At 38.6% G+C, this 17,726-nt stretch overlaps 2 protein-coding genes across 4 annotated transcripts in view; both read left to right on the top strand.

Moving 5' to 3' along the window:
- hipk2 (homeodomain interacting protein kinase 2) overlaps window positions 1-8,355 on the top strand; it is a 94,400-nt gene extending 86,045 nt beyond the window's left edge. For both annotated transcript variants that reach the window (XM_044126065.1, XM_044126066.1), the window contains exons 13-15: window positions 178-431; window positions 518-678; window positions 1,811-8,355. In XM_044126065.1, the coding sequence (XP_043982000.1) occupies window positions 178-431; window positions 518-678; window positions 1,811-2,275 (880 nt within the window). In that variant the 3' untranslated portion in view covers window positions 2,276-8,355. The remainder of the gene's footprint in view (window positions 1-177; window positions 432-517; window positions 679-1,810) is intronic.
- A 4,063-nt stretch (window positions 8,356-12,418) lies between these two features.
- Window positions 12,419-17,726, top strand: part of si:ch211-1e14.1 (UPF0606 protein KIAA1549) — a 36,881-nt gene continuing 31,573 nt past the window's right edge. Inside the window, exons 1-2 of one of the 2 annotated variants that reach the window (XM_044126062.1) lie at window positions 12,419-12,605; window positions 14,342-14,585. In XM_044126062.1, coding sequence (XP_043981997.1) covers window positions 14,459-14,585 — 127 coding nt within the window. In that variant the 5' untranslated portion in view covers window positions 12,419-12,605; window positions 14,342-14,458. The remainder of the gene's footprint in view (window positions 12,606-14,341; window positions 14,586-17,726) is intronic. The other variant, XM_044126064.1, reaches the window with a different exon arrangement.

Genomic DNA, 17,726 nt, shown 5'->3' with positions numbered 1-17,726 from the left:
TATATTGTGATGTGTCATAAACTAAAATTAGCCAAAATAATTAAACATTCATAGCAACTTCGAACAGTATGAAAGGTCGCCTGCTCTCTTTCTTTCCTATTTTGAAGAGTGGGAACAAATTTGAGAATTTAAATATATTAAACATTCCTCCTTTCTATCTTTGTCTGTTTTCTGCAGCTCGTCTTCCAAGCACAGAAAGAACGTCATCAGTTGTGTGACGGTCCATGATTCCCCAGAGTCAGACTGCTCCAGCCACAACAGCCCCTACAGCCTGGAGTCGAGACCCCACAACCACAACAACAACAACAGCTACGACACGAAAACCACCATCCTGGACAACTACAACAATGGGAACCCTCGCACAATCATCATCCCTCCGCTCAAGACGCAGAACACGGAGGTGCCCAGTGAATGTGAGCGGCTGATGCCAGGTAAACGCCGCTTTAATAATTCAGATACAGGAGTAAAAGTTGCTGCTTTGCAGGTGAACAGATTTATTTATTTTTCTACTGAACAGATGGACTGAATCATCAGAATATAGCTTACAAGTTTAAATCCTCCAATGGAGTGACAACGGGCAATAATCACATACCAGGAGGCGTGGCCGGGGGCGTGGCCTATCGACAGCAGCGCTCAGGACCACACCCACTTCAGCAGCAGCCACTCAATCTCAGCCAGGTACAGAACACAGCAAACAGTCAATGGAACTGATCATTACGATTATTATGTTTGATTATGCTCCATCATGGCAACATTTACAGGGCGGGTTTTACGTAAAATTCAAGCTTTGCTCATTTTTGGGCTTCTATTTGGTTTGGTTTCTACAACTTTTGAAAATAGCCCAAAATACAAATAAAAAATATTACCATCCAGCAGTTTTGGCAATAAGTTCACGTTTTTTTGTATTTGGAAAATGAGCCGCTTCAAAAACCTTCCGGATGTAATGTCACAAATCAGCAGACACTAACCGTCACCTAGCAACCCCAGCAAAGCCCAGCCCGTCTCCTAGCAACCTAAGCAGAGCTCCAGAACATTTGGTCAGTTAGTTTTATCGTTGTCAATAATTCAGACGAGCAGTAAGAGAGAAAAAATCCTGTGGATTTTTTATTTCTAATATTTTGTACAAAATTAGAAATGCATTGAAAAATGCAAATAAATAAATAATACAGTTAAAAAATACACACAAAAAACATTTTATTGCCTAACATGAAATAATTAAACACATTCCTTTAATGAATGCTTCATTATTTGTAGCAAAGAATGCATCTGCAGATAAAAACAATACTTCTACCTTCAACATGTGAAAAGCTCAGTGATTTTTGCCTGACTTCATACCAATATAACCGTGCCGTTACCTTGCAACCCAAGCAGAGCTCCAGCATGTTTGGTCAGCTAGTTTTACTGCTGTATGCACTGTACAATGGCTGCTAGAAAAGACAAGTGTTTTGTTGTTTACTTAACCATCCAGAAACTGCATGTCATTTTTTATTTTTTTTTTTTGTGCAGGAGGCTCCACTTCTGCTTTTTAAAGATGTACGTGTAAAGCTATGCATCTGTTTGCAGCCATTTTCCTGTGCGAGAGTAAATGTTGAGTTATGAGGTGTGGCCAGCAGCAGCTTATTTGCATTTAGAGGGACAGAGACCCTAAAGCAGCTTGGACAGGAGCTCAGAACTGATCAGACTAAAATCTCATTACCTAAGAATGATTTTGTGTGAAACATGTAATGTTTTGTATAGACCGCAGCTCTATCCTAACCTGTTGAAGGAAGTTTAATAGGACTGAACTCTGTTGGTTCGTCTGTTCTTTCAGGCTCAGCAGCACATGGTGGCTGAGCGAAATGCAGGGCACCGCCGGCAGCAGGCCTACATCACCCCCAACATCGCCGCTCAAGCCCCATATTCCTTCCATCACAACAGCCCCTCCCACACGGGCGGCGTCCACCCGCACCTGGCCGCCACCCACCTGCCCAGCCAGCCCCACCTGTACACCTACACGGCCCCCGCCGCCCTGGGCTCCACCGGCACCGTGGCCCACCTGGTGGCGTCGCAGGGCTCGGCTCGCCACGCCGTCCAGCACGGGAGCTACCCCCCCAGCATCGTCCACCAGGTCCCGGTCAGCGTGAGCCACCGCGTGCTGCCGTCGCCCACAATGCACCACAGCCAGTACCAGGCCCAGTTCGCCCACCAGGCCTACATCAGCGCCTCCCCCGCCTCCACTGTCTACACTGGATACCCACTGAGTCCCACCAAGGTCAACCAGTATCCTTACCTCTAGAGACGAGCCGGACCGACACTGAAGGGGCCCGACCCCCGACCCAGCGATGCTGCTTCCCGCACTGCAAAAACACAAAACCTCACCAAGAATTTTTAGTCTAGTTTCTGGTGCAAATATATAGTACCGCTGAAATAATACAAAACTTACAAGTAACTTTTAGGAGCTTGTTCTGTAATTAGTTAATATTATTGATGGGAGATTATTGGTAGGTAGAGTCTCCAAGTACTCAAGTAAGAGTAGCACCACTTTTACTTTTTATTCAAGTAAAAGTAAAAAGTGGTTAAGAAATTACTCAAGTAAGAGTTAAAAAGTATTTGGTAATTGGCAATGAAGCTACATCAGTCATTTAAAATTACAAAATTACATCATCAGACTGACAAAGTTATGTGGAATTGTAGGTATTTTAAAGACCAAAATAAAAATACTTCATATAACTAATCATAACAAAGTAACAAAAACAGGAAAAATAAATCAATTAAATCAATTCCTTTCAGTAAATTTCACAACTGCCAATATTAGTCTGGTGAATTATTAGTTGTTCTTGATTCAGTGAAGTTATTCACACTGGGTTGGGTATCCAGCTATTTTACTCAAGTAAGAGTAAAATTTTCAAAAAGTAAATGTTACTAGTTACTACCAAGCTCTGGTTAATACTGATGAAAATGAAGCTGTAATTGAAATAATCTGTCAGTGGAACGAGACACTTTTCCTGTATTTTATTATAAATTGTAATATGATAAAAGTATTTTTTCCACTGTCGGATTATTTCACTTATAACCAGTACTTTTTATATAAATTAAGAAATTAAGCTCCCATATCTTGCTGAAAAGTTCCATGTAAGTTAGTTTTGTCTTATTTCAGGTCTACTAAGATATTTGCACCAGCAACTGGATCAAAACTCTTGGTGAGATTTTGTGTTTTTGCAGTGTTCATCCTCCATCCCATCCTCTCCTCGACCTCAGACATGAACAGAGACAGAGGAACATGCAACCCTCATGAAGCTGTCATGTGTAACTTGAAGAAGGAATGACTGAACAGAAGGAAACGTGACTCAGATCCTCTGGAGAAGAGAAAAATGATGCCGACTGTTTTTCTTCTTTTGATGAATTTCCCCCCAGAAAAGGGCCAGTTCTGCTTTTGTTTCCCCTCCCTTTGCTTTCCTTTACGAAAGAAGCAACGTCTCATTAGTTTTGTGGGGGAAGTTTCGAGGGCAGCGGATGTTTTAAGATTTATTTAATTTCTTTCCCCGCTCTCCTCTCCTGTCCTCCACCTGGATATGTTTGGGACTGTTGAACAGGGGGGCGATGTTGACTGGAAGTTTGAATTCCCAAAAGCTTTGGGACTTGGTGAAATACGGAAACCTGCTGCTCTTTAAAGATAAAAAAAATACTGATGGCCTTGAACTGTCTTAGTATTTCCAAATCAGCGGAGGCGTGGGGTGAAAACGAAGAGAGGAAACCCCGCCCACTCCGCCTCCTCCAGCAGAGGAGGGAACTGGAAATCTAACCAACAGAAGACAACAAATCTTTTAGTGTATTTATAGATATTCTTTCCTTTGTTTTTTCCACCTTCAGTTTGATCTAGGTGTCTTAGCTGGGCCCCGTGTATAGAATGTAGCAGTATGCACCTGTTTTTATTTCTTTTTTTAATTCCCTTGATACCAATAGAGTTATTTGTTATTTTTTCTTCTTCAATGTGATTGCACAAAGTGGTTATAATAACATAGGCATGTACAACGTGATTGTCTGTGTGCTACTGTCAGCCATGCGTGTGTAGCTCATCTCCACAGGATCCTCCTCAAGTCTTTAGATGTCGATCGTCGTTCCCTCGTAGTGCCTTACAGATTTACCGACACAGTTTACTCGGCTCGGGTCCCGAAAGCCGCGAGAGACTACGGCTAAACTTAGCGTGACGCGTTTTCCCCGGTTTCACATCTTAATCGGGACACTTGTAGGTTTCTTCCAGGTGTAGGCTCAGCCCTCGCTGCTTCACAACCATAGCGTCCCGCAGATGATGAAGATTAATGTCAAAGCAGAAATCACGCTGAGCTGTTTTCTTTTTTTTTTTATTATTGTTGTTATTGTGTGTGCATGAGATAATTTGCCTGGGGTACTTACCAAAGTCAGAGATAAAGTCATGTTACACTTCACTCTGGAAATTCCTGTAAATATAAAAAGATAGATATAGAGTGAAGCTGTAGCTGTTTTCCTTGTTTTCTGCTAATCACATGAGAAAACGTGCGTCACGATTCGGAAGAACAGACAGCTCAGTTGTTTTGAGGTTACAGGATAAAGTTTGAGACACAATAGAGTTTTTGGTGCATCTCAATGAATTAGATTATAACAAAAATGTTAAAAAAACCCTAAAAGAAACCTTATATTTCAGTAATTTCTTTTTGTTAATTTTAATGATTATGGCTTGCAGCAAATAAAACCCAAAATTGAATCTTTTAAAAAACTACAAAGTACCAAAAAATCAGACTTTTAAGAAAGAAACTTTATACGTAATCATGGAGAAAACTGCTATGAATACTCACTACAAAGAGGGTAAAATATAGCACAGAAACTTTGCTGTTCCAAGCTTATTCATAGAAAACTCAGTGCAAGGAAAAAGTGTGGCCAATCTAGCACAGTAATACAACAGTCATTAAAACAGATATTTGTAGTGTAGCCATGTACACATCCTGTGTACATGGCTACACTACAATAAAACTAGACTATGAAAAGCTACTGCGACAGACTGGCGACCTGTCCAGGGTGACCCCATGACCCCGCCTCTCGCCCGGAACGTAGCTGGAGAGGAACCAACAACCCTCCCAACCCCATTAGGGACAAGGGTGACCAGAAAATGGAGAAAATGGATATGAAAAGCTAAAATGTGTATTCTATCTTCCTCCAGACTATGGGATGTTGATTTTCAAATGTATCTCAAATTTGCTTTAAAAATATAATCTGAAAAGATTATGTTTTTAACTGGTCTTTTTCCTTCCACTCAACTTTCCACCAATATTCTTATTGGCTGACTCTGTCAATGAGTCAGCCATCTTTCCTTTGATTTTGTGAGTTTCTATTAGTCATAATCATTACACTTTACAGAAATAAATCACTATTTTCTTCAACAAATGCTAATTTCTTGAGATGCACCAGTGTTTTTCAAGGTTAAGAGCTAGTCTGAGAGAAGGGCCTGACAGAAAGTGATTGTTGCCATGAGGTAGTTCAACAGACAGAGCACAGAGGGATGTTTGGAAGAGAAACTGAGCGGGGTGAAGGAAAGGGCTGGTTGGAAGCGTAGGGTCCGTTCAGGAACTGGGGAACTCTCCATTTTAAAAGGGACTTAAAATGGTTTCAAGTTGGCAATGAGCAGGTTGATAGTTACACTGAGCTGCAGGGGGCGCTGCCTCACCTGGTGGCGGCACTCCTGAGTATCTGACATATTGTTTGTGAGCTCTGATGATGCGAGTGCGGCGTTGGCGCCAGCGCTGCAGGAAGAGAGCAGACGGGAAACGGGACGCGCATGCACCTGGAAGGGGCGCCTTATGGATGTTTTCGTCACTGCTGTCCATTTGTCTTCAAGCCAGGTACACCACGGATATCGCCATGCCAACGGGGCGGGCATCCCTGAACACTTAGAGAACCAATAGGGCTGCCGCTTTGTGTGTTTGCTGTTTGATTTCATTTAGCCAATAGTACAAATAACCATTTGCCCTATTGAATGAACATGGGCACATCAGAACCGCTGGTGGTCTAGTTAAAGCCTTCTGCCCTCCTCCTTGGTATGCCACAGTACTTGCATTTGAAGTGATTTTTTTTCTCTTTTTAACTTATCTTAATTTTCTTTTACATGGCTGTAGTACTTGTGTTTATTTTTTAGAGATTGTTGCAATAATTCTTGTGGACGTTTTATCAAAATACGTGTGTGTTTTTACGAAATGTCGGGCTTATTTGGGTTTTGTAACCTGGTGTAAAATGATGTTTCGTACCGGGTGAAGGTGGGTGCACTTGTCTAAAGTGTTGCAACACTGCAGAGGGTAGAAAAGTGGGCAGGCTGATGGTAATCCACTGGGGCGCTTTCAGAAACCTGCTTTTGGGTAATCCAGCCGCCCTCTGGAGTCGGCTTTCATCCTGGTACGTTCTGCTCCCCGTTAACGCCTCGGGTCCAGGTACTTGAAGATGTGATTACATGGTATGTCGCTGGTTACATCAGGCATCTCTGTTCTGTTGTTCTCTGTTTCATCTCCTTCGTTTCCTCTGGGTCGTTCAGGACTGAGCACATGTGCATAACTTGGAGGATTTCTGAATCAAACTACTGAAACATTCCACTGTTTTTGAGGGAATATCACAACTACTGTCCTCACCCGTCAGCATGGAGGCACCAAAGACTTTAACGAGATCGACCATGCACAGCACAGAACAAGCAATCCTCCTTGTTATTGCCAAAATATCCAGGCAATAACTTCAAACGCTTCATAAAGTGTGGATTTCACTCTATGAACGCATGTGTGTGAGGATTTAACATGCATACAGCACAGGTGTTTCTTTGTGGACCTTTGGCTACGACGCCATGATAAAGCAATTACCCCCTTGTAGATATCTTCTTTTTTCTCCACACACTAAAATATTTTAAAAGATAACATGAACAGCTTTAAAGCTGTCCCAACCAACATGGCCGCCTATCAGCCACATTTTTTTTGGCTCATTTCACTATCCATCTCATTGTGTAATTATTACCAGAATAAGAAATTATTTTAATAGAACCCAACAGACAGAAGTAGGGAAAAATATGTTAAAATGGTCTCTAAGGGAGAGTTCAATGTTAAAACCACAAAGGCCCGTCTTATATTTACCAAAAACAAAAAAAGTGTTTCTGCTCCACTCCTACTGCAGATATTTTATTTGCACTTGGAATAGCACAAAAGTAACTTACAAAAAATAGAAGCAGATTGTTCCACTTATGGGAAAAACATCTTTTTAGTGGGACAATCTGCCAATGCAGGCAGTACTTTTTCATCAGTATTAAGGAATTATTGACTTAAAACAAGCTCCTATATCTTGGTGAAAAATTCTTTGCAAGTTTGTTTTGTGTTATATCCAGTGCACTGAGACATTTGCAGTAGAAACTAGACAGAAATTACCTGAGAATAATTTGTGTTTTTACAGCGTGGAACCATGACTTCTGTTTCCTAGCAGAAAAGCGTGTTTGTTGGTCCAGTTTAACTAGATTTATGAAGTGGGACGAGGATCCTAAACACAGCAAATCAACCTGTGATTGGCTGGAGTGGCCTGGCCAAAGTCCAAACTTAAGTCCAGTTGAGATGTGGTGGCAGGTCGGTTTCCTGCATGATGACTGTTTAAGAGAGACTTCAGTGCGTTGGAAGTGGGAGGGGGCTAATGGTCAAAAGTCGGTAAGAAAGTCGCTATATTTGATGCTAGTCGCGTTTTGAAAAAAAGTTGCTGGAGGCGCAGCGACAAAGTTGATAAGGTAGCAACAGAGTTTCTTCTGTCGAGACCACACCCCTCCACTCATACCCACTCTTGGCCACGCCCCTCTGCGTACCTTAGCTCCACCTGCTTTGGTGGAATTTTTCCAAAATCTTCAGGGGTCGGGGTTAACCTTTCACAGGGGAGGTAGTCACATTTAAACAGAACTTTCACTCACAAATACCCTCCAATTTGGCTCAAATAATTTCATTTTCATTTTTTTTCAAATAATCTCATTTCAAATCATCTTTTGAAAACTTCTGTTTGTTTTTATTCATGTTATCTTTGATAATAAGATATTTCTGATAATCTGAAACATTAAAAACAAAAACAGAATAAAAGGGGTAAATACTTTTTCACAGCGCCGTATCAAAACATCGTTTTTCTGTTTTTATTTTGAATTCTTCCACACTTTTTATCCATTTAAATGAAACCAGATATGAATGATCATGCCCTTTCTCTCATTGTTTTCTATTTTTAATGCGTTAGCTTTATTGCTGTTGTAGGAAAGCTGATTTTAAAAGGTTTCAGAGTAGACCTGCAAAAATGAATAACCCAAATTGTATGAAGCATACCTTTAAAGGTCATCTGCACAAAATGAATGTAACATTATGTGACCCAACCACATCTGTCATGGCTTTAGATTTCTCGTTGGGTGATTATTTTACTAATTTGTGACCCTTGCATGGCACAGTAACTATACAACTGGTTTCCATCAAAACCCCACTAAAAACCAACAATGTAATGTTGACTATAATCATAATTAGGATATATAAATGGTCTTATTTTTCCAAAATGAAACAACACTGTGGAACTTGATTTGTATGATATGTTTGTCTGTTTCACAAAACCAACATTTTATGGATTACTGAGGAAAAAGAGGGTCAGAAAAGTGAGCATCTTCGTAGATAGAGTGCCCTTAAAGTTACCAAAATGTGCTTAAGTAGCGTTAAAAAATGTTCGGTGTTGCTGAGGTGTGTGCAGCCTTCCCAGATAGCAACGTTAATGTTAACTACTGCCTTCCAAATAACCAACGATACCTCCAAAGCTTTAAAACGTGACATTTTAATTAGTGGAAAGTGAAACAAGGCAGCGTGTCCATCTCTCTGTCGTCCTCCTGTCGAAAAGCGCTCAAACTTCCAGTCCTGCTTACGGCGTTGCTCATCCCGATAAACATTCCCGACAGTGTTACTCGCAGCGCCGCAGCAGTCGTTTTGAAACAACTTGCAGCTCGTTAAAAACACACCTGCAACACCTGCGCTGTACAAATACTTGGCTGGAGCTGCAGCTGCTTCCCAAAGGTCAAAGGAGATGAAGACAGGTGTGCAGGTAGATACGTTATGCCACAGAGAAATGCATAATGTAGTTACACAAACATTCTCCAAACCCCTTTGAATACATATTACTACTATTATTATTTTTTTTTAACCCTTTTGTTAATTGGATCTATTCCTTTCGCTGGTTATTCCTCGGGGGAATTCAGGGTTGGGTGGTCATGGTTTGATGCCTTCATTGACTGATTCAAATCAAATTTTTCAACACCTCCAGTTATAATTATTGTGTATAAAGCCTGCTAAAGAGAAATAACTGCTTACTTGAAGTAACTTAAGTCCTGATTTTATAACAGAATTATTGTACATACCATCTATTGTTTTTTATGAGGAATCATGCAACCTGAATGTGCTAGAGTTAGATTTGAAAAGTTTTTTTTTTGTTTTTAATTTCTTTGGGAAAATATTCAACTTGCATCAGAAATCAGAGCGGTACCGAATTTAATTTTGTTTTCTGGGGACTACTACACTTAAAAAAATAAAAAAATATGTTTCAGATTCTTTGACAGAAGTAGAGATGATTTGATTCCAACAGAAAATGTAAGTTAATATATAAGATTTTTCTTATCTATGCATAAAACTTGTGTTTGTAATCTTTATCAGATGTTTTTTTATTCTAAAAAAAGTTAGGAAAATACCTGCTGTTGTGTCTGTGGACTGAAAATGAAAATTCTTAGTTTTGATGCATTTAATAATTTTCTTTTTTTGTGAAGAAAGAAATTGGCCGATTCAAATATTCCCTAGAAACTATGAATGGTAAATAATAAGTTAACATTGAAAGGACTGAGAATAGGAGCGCATCAAACCCTGACCCCCTTTTTTGCGTCTATTGCTGTATGGTTTCTCAATGTTGTGATATTTAATTCTTTGTCAATGAAGCTAATGTGTGCTGCAGTATTTCCTAGTATACATCTCTGTTGATGGTCTTTTCTTAATTAGTTTTATCGGGGAGTGATGTCTCTTTATTTCAATTTGTTACTGTAGCGTTTTATGTATACCCTGTTCCTTAGCCTAATATTATCAAGTATGTTATGAGAATGGATATTTTACTGGCTTTATAGAATGTTTTAAAATAAATATAATATTGACAATAAGAAAAAGAGGATTATTTAAACCTCCTAACACGTTGACTACATGCTACTAAGCGCTTGTGTTTTTCCATTAGGATATTGTGTGCTTCTCTTAATCATTTTCGTTGTAGAAAAAATGAGTGAATTTATATTAGGCTTTGAAAAACTAATGACACAATTGTAAATTTTATAGGAGGACTTTTATTAGACAAACAGTATCATCAGATAGAAGAGAATAGTAATTTTAATTGTCCTCCTTACTAACTGTAGGATGAGAAGGGGCTCGCGTTGTGGTGAACTATGTTCTAGCTTGTTATTCACTGTTACTTTTGATCATTTTTTGGGTCTCAGAGGTGAATCGAGTTAATGAGAATTTGTAAGCTCACATATGCATATTGTATATGTGCAGAAATGTAATCACACTTTGTCTTGGATTTACATTAAACTGTTAAGTCACGGCAACAGTCTCCACTTTTTTATTCCATGGTGTGTGATCTTCAGATTGTGTCCAATTTAACTCAGTTTGTTTCTATAGCAACAATTCACAACAAATGTTGCCTCAAAGCACTTTACAAAAAGAAAAAAATATTCAAATTAGTTTAAAGTTTAAAAGGTTTTGCATCAAGTCATTGACTTACAGCATTTACTCCTCCTGATGTAGCAACTGTACACAATTGCTTACAATGTGCTGTTGACAGCAATCACTCATACTGAGTATGCATGTGGTGACAGTGGAGAGAAAAAAGTCCCCTTTAACAAGAAGAAACCTCCCACAGAACCAGAAACTTGCCCAGTACAATCTGCCACTTTCCAAGGTTTGAGAAGACAGAGAAGAGACACAAAAAGAAATAGATTCACTGATCCAGGAGAACTTTCTACGCTCATGAAAAGTAAAAAGTTAACAACACGAGAGAAAGAGAGAACAATTAGCTAATGGCAGCATTATCTCAACTGATGCTGCCCTGCAGGAATGTTTCACAGCTAAACAGAAAGCCAGACCAGATAAACTATAACGCTACCAGTTGAAATAACAGAAAAACATTGAAAGTTGGACAGTAATAGAAGAAGAAAGTGAGGAAAAGTGGCCAGTTTGTCCATCTGGAGCTACCTACCCCTACATCTCAACCCAACTGGGAAAACTTTGCTGTTTTAACTATAAAACTTTATCAAAACGGAACATTTTAAGCTTTGTCTTATAAGTGGATAGGGGCCTCTTCCTTCTTAATTGTTAAAAAATACAGGTGCAAGCATTGTTATGAAACTGCATGTGCTAACTTTTTACAAAGGTGAATTAAACTTATTTAAATAATATTAATACAGAGCAATGTGTAGGTGGGAATGTATGTATCAACAAAATACATACATTCATTATGGCAACATTTTCTAAACCTACAAAATAGAAAGAATTCAACCTAAAAAGTTAATAACCCATACACCTTTTTATATTAAGGAAAACATCTGTCAGTTTTCACGACGTAGGCATATTGTTTGTTTAAATCACAAAAACTAACTATTACAATAAAATAATTTTGCATTTTTTATTGAAAAAGAAAACACGACTCTTGACTGTTTTTAACTTGGTGATTTTGGATTCGGGTGCAAACAGTTAGAGCACTGCACTACTGAAACCTTAGTAGGACATCTTTGCTACCACTGGGTGTCAGCATGCACCAAAATGTTAACTTGCGATATATGACAATGACGTGATGGGGTTATGTTGATTATCTCCATTTCATTGAAAACTAACAAACAGAAAAACCTTCCAGGCACAAGTTCTGCAGGCTTTGAAAGCAAACCGCTCCTTGGATTGTGGTATGACACTGCTTTCTGGAGCGACTCAGTTAAACGAAATAAGCATCAAAATAAACAATCATTTTCTTTTTTTTTTTTAATCCCACACTATTTGTTGTTTTAATATAGCTTCAAATTGTGATTGAGTTCCAAAGTTAAACATAAAGGAGTCTAAAGTTTAAATATAGAACTGCATAAAAACTTGAGGACTCATTAAATGGCTCATAAGGAAGGTAATCCAATTTAGCAGATAAAAAGCTGACACGAATATGTCTCTCATAGATGTTAATGCATCAGTGCACGAAGCAACGTTGCCGTGGAAGCCGCAGACGCCAGTGCGGGAGAACCAACCTAATATTAAAAGACTAATCTGATCGATATGAGCTTCAGCCAATCAAAATAGGGCTGGATCAGCAAGAGACGAATCAGAACGATCAGGGGGCGGGGCTAATCCAATAAGGACGCGAGGGGGTAACTGGTAACTGAAATTGTGTCACATCACAAGGAGCTATCTGGTCCGGAGCAGCACGCTTTCTCCAAAATAACTTCAAAACAAGCAAGGTTCTCATAAAGCACTTCAGATAAAGGATTTTATTCTTTCCAAGGATATTTTCTCCCCACCTTCACGTAAACTGTCCGAGTCGGAGCTCGCTTTTTATGGGTAAGTGCGCAGCTATGAGCTGGCTGAGAGGACAGTCCTCTCCGGGAAGAAAAAGAGGGATAACCGTTTCATCCGAGCTAGCTTTTGGAAATATCACCCGAGTGCGGATGTTATCCAGCGCTTAGCCTTTTTCAGCGGCACCCAAAGAGGGGATATTAGCTTTTCGTAGCTTCACGAGGAGCCACATGATGGCTAAGCTCAGAGTAACGGGACGGGGTAAGGACGGAGGCTGAAGTGTGTCTGGATGACAGAGCTAGCCGCTCCGTTTCACCTCTGGTGACTTAAAACCCTGGAAACTGTTTCAAAAACCTGTATATATTTATATAACTCCTCAAAATGGGGAACGCAATAGAACATGCTGTTCAAGTAAAACAGATCTGTTCTCACCTAAACTTGCTGCAGTGGGAAAATTAAAAAGTTCATAAGAACTCCAGCTGTGACAAACAATGCTGGAGGATGTTTGATTTGGTTTATGACAACACAGCAGTGAGGGGAATATTAAAGCCTCCAAATTTAATTTATTTATCAGGATTTTGTGGTATTGACCCATTTTTATTTCAAAATATCCCTCCCTCAGATTGGATAGAGAGCATTTGTGAATATCAGTATTAAAGATTTTGCCACAGAGTCACAATTTGTCTGGAGTTTGACTAGGCCATTTTACATGGATATGCTTTGATTAGCTTTGTCCACTTATTTAGGCTGGTTGTCCTCCTGCAAGGGGATCATCTATCCTACGTTGTCGTCCTACATGGAAGACAACATCTTTTGCATGTTGCCTTCCATTTAGGCAGGAAGGAGCTCCAGTAGCAGCCTGTCTTTCCACCAATCTAAAGAGGCCTCTGACTGAAGCCTATTGCTGTATGATTATTATGAGATGCTAACAGCTCATTATAGGAGCAGCAGATACAATATTGAATCCAGGATAATACCATTCAGTTTTTGGCAAGCACTGCTAATCCACTTACTTTGCTTTTGCCACTCCTTTAAATCTCTGTGCGTTATGATGGATGGAAGAAATGGGTTGAACTTCCTCCCTCTCTCTGCTCTTTGGTCCTCTTTTTCAACTCACCTGGGATTTTGAGTCAGAGTTCAAGAATTATTTTAGCTTTTAAGATGCTAATCAGCTGCTCAAAGTTGGAAAAAGTAGCGCTTGTTGCTACAGCTATGCATCATTATTGTTTAAAAGAAAAAAGTACAAGCAAAAATCTTTTTAGTTGCAAAATGAGAGGAATTAATTGTTCAAAAAAATAAAACAGAACAAAAAACACTCAGATTCAGCTCCACACATGCAGACTCTGCTTCCTCATTAGGTGACCTCTAATGAGAAGTGGTTGGTCTGGGTCTTATTTAGGGGTATCAGAGTAAAGAGGTTTATATTTTGACATCTTCCTAAAATAATCGCCTAATAATTTGATGCTGCTGTAATTTTTTTTCCAAAAGATGTTTCAGGCAGAAAAAAGTCACTTTTGGCACAAAATGACATGGGTCATTATTTTAGGAAGGTGACAAAATGTAAAAAAGATTCTTTCCATTTTATAGTTCTGTCCTGTTGGGATTTTCACATAAAATCCCAATTAAATTCACTGAAATTACTGGTTTTATCTGACAAACTATAAAAATGCTGCACCTTGTATGTATTGTTCTTTTTTACTGAAGTGAGCTGTAATTTTGACTGTAAAGCACACGCAGTTTAGCATTTAGCTTCAGTTTGTATCTCTGTTGTCTCCCTGCAGCCTTTGACCTCTGGAGGAGGATGCTCCTGAAGGAGTAATTCAAGCTTCTGTTGGTTGATGCGATGAATCTTCACTTCTTAAGCGGATGAAATGCCTTGAAGCTTGCACCGCCGTGCCATGGCAGGTTTTCTCTCCGCTGTGGGTTTGGCGGTGATGCTCCAGGCTCTGATGCGTGACCAGTGTGCAGCGTTTCTGGGGATAACAGTGTTGGTAACACTGATCTCGGCTGGCTCACCTCTTCCAGGTAAGAGAACACCTTCCTCCGACTCACTGAAACTCGATCCACTGACTTAAACTTTGTGTTACGCAAGAGGTTTTGATTCCTATCTCGTGGCGCGTCCTGTTGCATTTTGAGAAGCAGATTGATGCATGCAACACATTCTGTAATCTGCATGGCTTTTGTGATACAAAATTGCAAAAATATGAATGTTTAAAAAACAGGAACAACAATTGCTATGGAATCATGATCACAAAATAATGAAATATTTACACAAGTTTCAAAACAGTTTAAAGAAAACATACATTATTCAATATATTTCAGAAAATATTTGTCTAGTTATTTGACAAACGTAGAGAAACTATAAACTACAGTATAGATTTTCTACTTTTATATGATAATTTTTTCTTTACATGTGAGTTTTTTGGGGAGTTCTATTTGCAGGACTCTAGACAAACCTTTTGCATTAGTTGCACTGGTGAAACTAACTTTTTTAGCTTACTTGCACCAAAGTTTTCAACTGCATTGTATTTAATGTTGCAGTTTTACAATTTTTTTTTTCCATCACCTTCTTTGGAGGCAATATTGACTGGTAAATAATGATTAACAGTCTAGTAAACATAAAGTTCTTTATTTGAATCAGAATTGTAGAAGACGGGTAACTTAGTGAAATTGGTGGGCATTGTGAACATACTGTTTCTCACCACTAAAGAACATTTAAGGTATTATTCTGTTATTTTGTTTTATATTCAGACATATAAATGTTCTGCTAATGTTTACTGAGAATAATTAGGATTTTATTGTGATGTATTTCTGTTCTGGTTCTACGTCTCTTGCCTCAGTGTCTGCTATATCCAGCCTCCACCATTCTGATCAGTATGTGACATGGTTACTCAAATCTTGGAGACTCTGCACAATTATGGCCTTGTTTGTGGACTCCAGGGCAGCTGCACTGGGGTGCTTCAATTTAAGCTGCAAACTTTGCATCTTGAATCTACTGGCTAAAGTCAAAGATCTGACGTTTGGCTTTCAGACTCAAGAGCTAAACACAAGAGTAAATGTCTGAATCTGCTTGATAGACATTCTCTCTGTACTTAAATGAATTGATGCTGACGGTATCCAATCACTGTAACCCAGGGGAAAAGAACACATTGCAAAAAAAATCTGCTCTGTTACTTTTTAGCAGGATTATGCAGTAAAAATGTCAGGAAATGACATTAATGTAATTAACTGCAGTTTTCCAATTGCTGCATTGGTCATATTTGTGATTTGTGATACAAAGAGAAAGTTGAGTAGTGCTTTAAATGGAGCTTCTTGGAATTAGAAACTCTTGAAATGGCGATAATATTGGTAATTATTGTGGTGACTAAATATATCACTGTTTTCTTCTTTCCTCGTGTTCTCATCTCTGCTGCTGTGAGCTTCAGTCCGACTGGCTGAACATTACATCAGCATGTAGTTTGTAACACTTTACAGTTCAAAAGTCCTTTGAATATCACACACTGATATTATAATAATGATATATTGTGGTGCCCTAGGTCATAGATATTTTAGCCTCTTAATTCACTTACTCCAGTTTTTTGCAAAATCAATGGATCTCCATTTATGTTTTTTTTTTTTTGCATTAATGTATAATTGTGAGTTCACTTCAAATTTTCAGTGAAATTGGTTAAAATCATTTGGTTTAAGTGATTCTAACTCCCACCTGCAGGTGGCAGTAGTTCTTACTTCTACATTGCTGCATCAGCCTTCTTTGATGTCAAGTTATAGCCTGTGATCGACGTGGCGAATAACAAAAAGTCATTTTATTTGAATCAGAATTATAGTATTCTGATTTTGTGTACAAAAGCACAAATATCACACAATTCCATGCAAATATTTCTAAAATTAACAATCTGATTGACACTGTCAATAGGTTATATGTTATCTTAAACAGTTAATCGCATTTATCGTGATAAATCGATTATTGATTATAATCGTCAACTAATTTGGTAATCAATTAATTGTTAACAAGAGTAAGCATACTCAAAAAAGGGCATTTTCTGAAACAACACAGCCAGAGCGGTAATTAAGCAAAAATTTTACAAAAATATCTACATATTGCATCTAAGATTAAACAATCAATTCTTTATTTATAAGTGCTTCACCCAAAACCGAAATTCGGTAAAAAAAAAAAAAAATATATATATATATATATATATATATATATATATATATATATATATATATATATATATATATATATATATATATATATATATATATATATATCTTATTTAGCATCTTTTGATATCAAATTATTAATTAGTTAATCAAAAAACTAATCAGCAGATCAGTTCTGCACTGTACTGATGTTCAGTTCAGCGGAAAGGGCTGAGCTTATTTAGTCCTTTTTAAGCATTTAGTATTTTTTGTTGCAGTCCTTTAGTGCATGCTTGATCATTTGCATCATTAAAGGACTGCCGCCTCACTGCCAGGGGACATCACTACATAAGTCATACTGCTAATTTATATCATTATTATACCAAGGTAAAAATTTGCCATGCAGCTCAAATTTTGCCAAAAAATCTGTAATCTAAGAGTAAATATCATAAAATTAGATTGGTTATTTCTTTCCAACTCAATAAAGAGCACTTTGATTTTCACTTCAGCTGTTGTTTTTCCTCTCTGCATTGAATTAATTGGTTGACAAATCGGGCCAATGAAGCTGAGGGCCAGCAAAGCCCCGTCTAATTACTAACGCGGTCTGTTGCCACACGAAATCTGATCTGTTTTGGATGACAATATGACCATTCATTGTTGATTAGAGCCAGGAGCAGTTACAGATCAATGGTTAGAAGCTATCACAAGCCAAACTCTGGGTAATGTTGCACTGAGAGGGCCCGCCGCTGACCCGAAGCCCACCAGTCTGTCCCAGCCATCGTCATGGCTCGGTTGAGAACAGTGGCAGCAAGTCTGCAGGTTGGGAGAGGATGAGACGCACCAAACAGACACAAAGGATGAATAATAATTTCAAGACGGCCGACACATCTGACTGAGTCCTACTGATGTGTGGAAGAAAAATTACGTAAATATTGTACAATCCAGTTTTCTTTTTTCTTTGGACTAACATGTTAGCTGCTAATACTGCTTTTGTTCAAAGCAGTATTAGATTTTAACTAAGATTAG

The sequence above is a fragment of the Gambusia affinis genome, linkage group LG08, assembly GCF_019740435.1.
Source record: "Gambusia affinis linkage group LG08, SWU_Gaff_1.0, whole genome shotgun sequence".
NCBI lineage: Eukaryota > Metazoa > Chordata > Actinopteri > Cyprinodontiformes > Poeciliidae > Gambusia > Gambusia affinis.
The sequence above is the reverse complement of the archived record's forward strand: the minus strand, read 5'-3'. Positions and strand labels throughout refer to the sequence as shown.